General features: G+C 47.2%; 1 protein-coding gene across 2 annotated transcripts in view; it reads right to left on the reverse strand.

The window, feature by feature from the left end:
* Positions 1 to 2,500, reverse strand: part of actn3b (actinin alpha 3b) — a 44,040-nt gene that overhangs the window by 718 nt on the left and 40,822 nt on the right. For both annotated transcript variants that reach the window (XM_080860152.1, XM_080860151.1), the window contains exon 21: positions 1 to 1,737. This exon is cut by the window's left edge and continues 718 nt beyond it. In XM_080860152.1, the coding sequence (XP_080716278.1) occupies positions 1,579 to 1,737 (159 nt within the window). In that variant the 3' untranslated portion in view covers positions 1 to 1,578. The remainder of the gene's footprint in view (positions 1,738 to 2,500) is intronic.

Consider the following 2,500-nt stretch of genomic DNA (forward strand, 5'->3'; position numbering starts at 1 on the left):
TCTCTTGACCAGTCTACTGCTCTCTCTTGACCAGTATACTGCTCTCTCTTGACCAGTCTACTGCTCTCTCTTGACCAGTATACTGCTCTCACTACTGCTCTCTCTTGACCAGTATACTGCTCTCTCTTGACCAGTATACTGCTATCTCTTGACCAGTCTACTGATCTCTCTTGACCAGTCTACTGCTATCTCTTGACCAGTATACTGCTATCTCTTGACCAGTCTACTGATCTCTCTTGACCAGTCTACTGCTCTCTCTACTGATCTCCCTTGACCAGTCTACTGATCTCTCTTGACCAGTCTACTGCTCTCTCTACTGCTCTCTCTTGACCAGTCTACTGATCTCTCTTGACCAGTCTACTGCTCTCTCTTGACCAGTATACTGCTCTCTCTACTGCTATCTCTTGACCAGTCTACTGCTCTCTCTACTGCTCTCTCTTGACCAGTCTACTGCTCTCACTACTGCTCTCTCTTGACCAGTCTACTGCTCTCTATAATGATCTACTGATCTCTCTGGCCAAAACATTAACACCGTGTTGTGCAGAGTTGCTGCTGACTCTTCCCAGAGTGTACTTCGGTGTGGTTAAATGCTTCTAACAGCCTTTAACCCCCCCCCCCCCCCCCCCCCGCCCCTTTCTGAAAACACAACCCAGAACAAAATTACATTTGAGAATTTATTTGCTTTGGTTATTTTTTTTCAAACTGAAAGGCCACAACTTTTCAAGACGTACAAAAATTTGGTACATTTTGTTTGTGAATGATCTCTCTCTCTCTTTAAGTAGTCAGTGTTTACTTGAGCGACACAAAGGATCTCTGGACGGTTCACACACAGTTGCTGCTGATAAAGGGGAGCGCACAGAATGGCGGAGATGTGATGGTCTGCCTGACCTTCAAAAGCAATTGGGGTCACAAAGACGTAGTAGTCAGCAGACAAGACAGAGGGCTTTGTAACATGGCGCTCATCTACACTGGGTTTGTGGATGGCTATGGCAGCAGGAAGACATATGTACGGTAATAAACATAGCATGCATTAGCACACACAGAGACACACACAAACACATACAATCACTCACACACAGACACACACGCGCACACATACTCAATCACACATGAGCACAAACACACACCAGCCTCAGCCAACACATTTTTGTTTGTTTATTTTTAAATACATATATTCGTATATTTTTTTCCCCTTCTAGAGAAAGGAATCTCTTCTAAGCAGAGAGGAGAGGCGGGGCAGGGAACTGAGCTGAAGGTATGATGCTGCTTTTTCTAAAAAAGGCCAGAATGATAGAGGGGAAGACTGAGGAAGAAAAGGGGGAGACTGAGGAAGAAAGAGGGAGATACAATGTACATTTTTGAAACAATCCTCCGGATCTAATCGTTCTGCATTCACCCTCTGTTTGGGGGATCTCTGTTCTTTTTAGTTTTTTTGGGGGGGCATCTCGGTTCACAGGCATAATAATTACTGGGGTGTAGAAGAACAACGAGGGAAGAAGGGAAAGACTAAAAGCCCAAAGGAAAGAATAAGGGAGAATGAAAGAAGAGAAGAAAGAAGGAGAGCGAAAGCGAGAGAGTTTATAAGTCGCTCTCGCCGTACAGAGCGCTGGAGAAGGACGTGTAGTCGAGGGCTCCGGGGAGGCCATCCGATCCGATGTACTTGGTCATGCGGCTGATGCAGTACTCGGCCTGCTCTGGGGGCAGCTCCCTGCGCAGCTCTTCCACAGTGATGAAGGGCTGGGGGAAAAGAGAAGAGGGTCGTTAGCTGACTGCTAGTTAGCTAGCTAGCTGGGAGGAAAGACAAGAGGGTCATTAGCTGCCTGCTAGTTAGCTAGCTAGCTGGGGGGAAAGACAAGAGGGTCATTAGCTGCCTGCTTGTTAGCTAGCTAGCTGGAGGGAAAGACAAGAGGGTCATTAGCTGCCTGCTTGTTAGCTAGCTAGCTGGGGGGAAAGAGAAGAGGGTCATAAGCTGCCTGCTAGCTAGCTAGCTAGCTTGGGGGAAAGACAAGAGGGTTATTAGCTGCCTGCTTGTTAGCTAGCTAGCTGGGGGGAAAGACAATAGGGTCATTAGCTGCCTACTTGTTAGCTAGCTAGCTGGGGGAAAGACAAGAGGGTCATTCGCTGCTTGCTTGTTAGCTAGCTAGCTGGGGGAAAGACAAGAGGGTCATTAGCTGCCTGCTTGTTAGCTAGCTAGCTGGGGGGAAAGACAAGAGGGTCATTAGCTGCCTGCTAGTTAGCTAGCTAGCACAAGGCTGACAACTCTCACCCATTCACACAGATCTTGCAGTCTTACGCAGTTCTCATGCTAACTTTCTGTCTTTGCTTCCCCTGATGTACAGTTTGTGATTTTTTTAAGTGAACAAACAGCAGTGTGTGAAACATCAAATCATTGCGTAGCACATTCCAATGGAGCAAAATCTCAAGCAATGAGCACTGCACAAGGCCGAACTTCATCAGGCAACTTTCCCTCGTTCCTCTAAGCTCCTCACGCTGAGCATGT

This window comes from Sprattus sprattus, assembly GCF_963457725.1.
Source record: "Sprattus sprattus genome assembly, chromosome: 21".
In the NCBI taxonomy this organism is placed as follows: domain Eukaryota; kingdom Metazoa; phylum Chordata; class Actinopteri; order Clupeiformes; family Clupeidae; genus Sprattus; species Sprattus sprattus.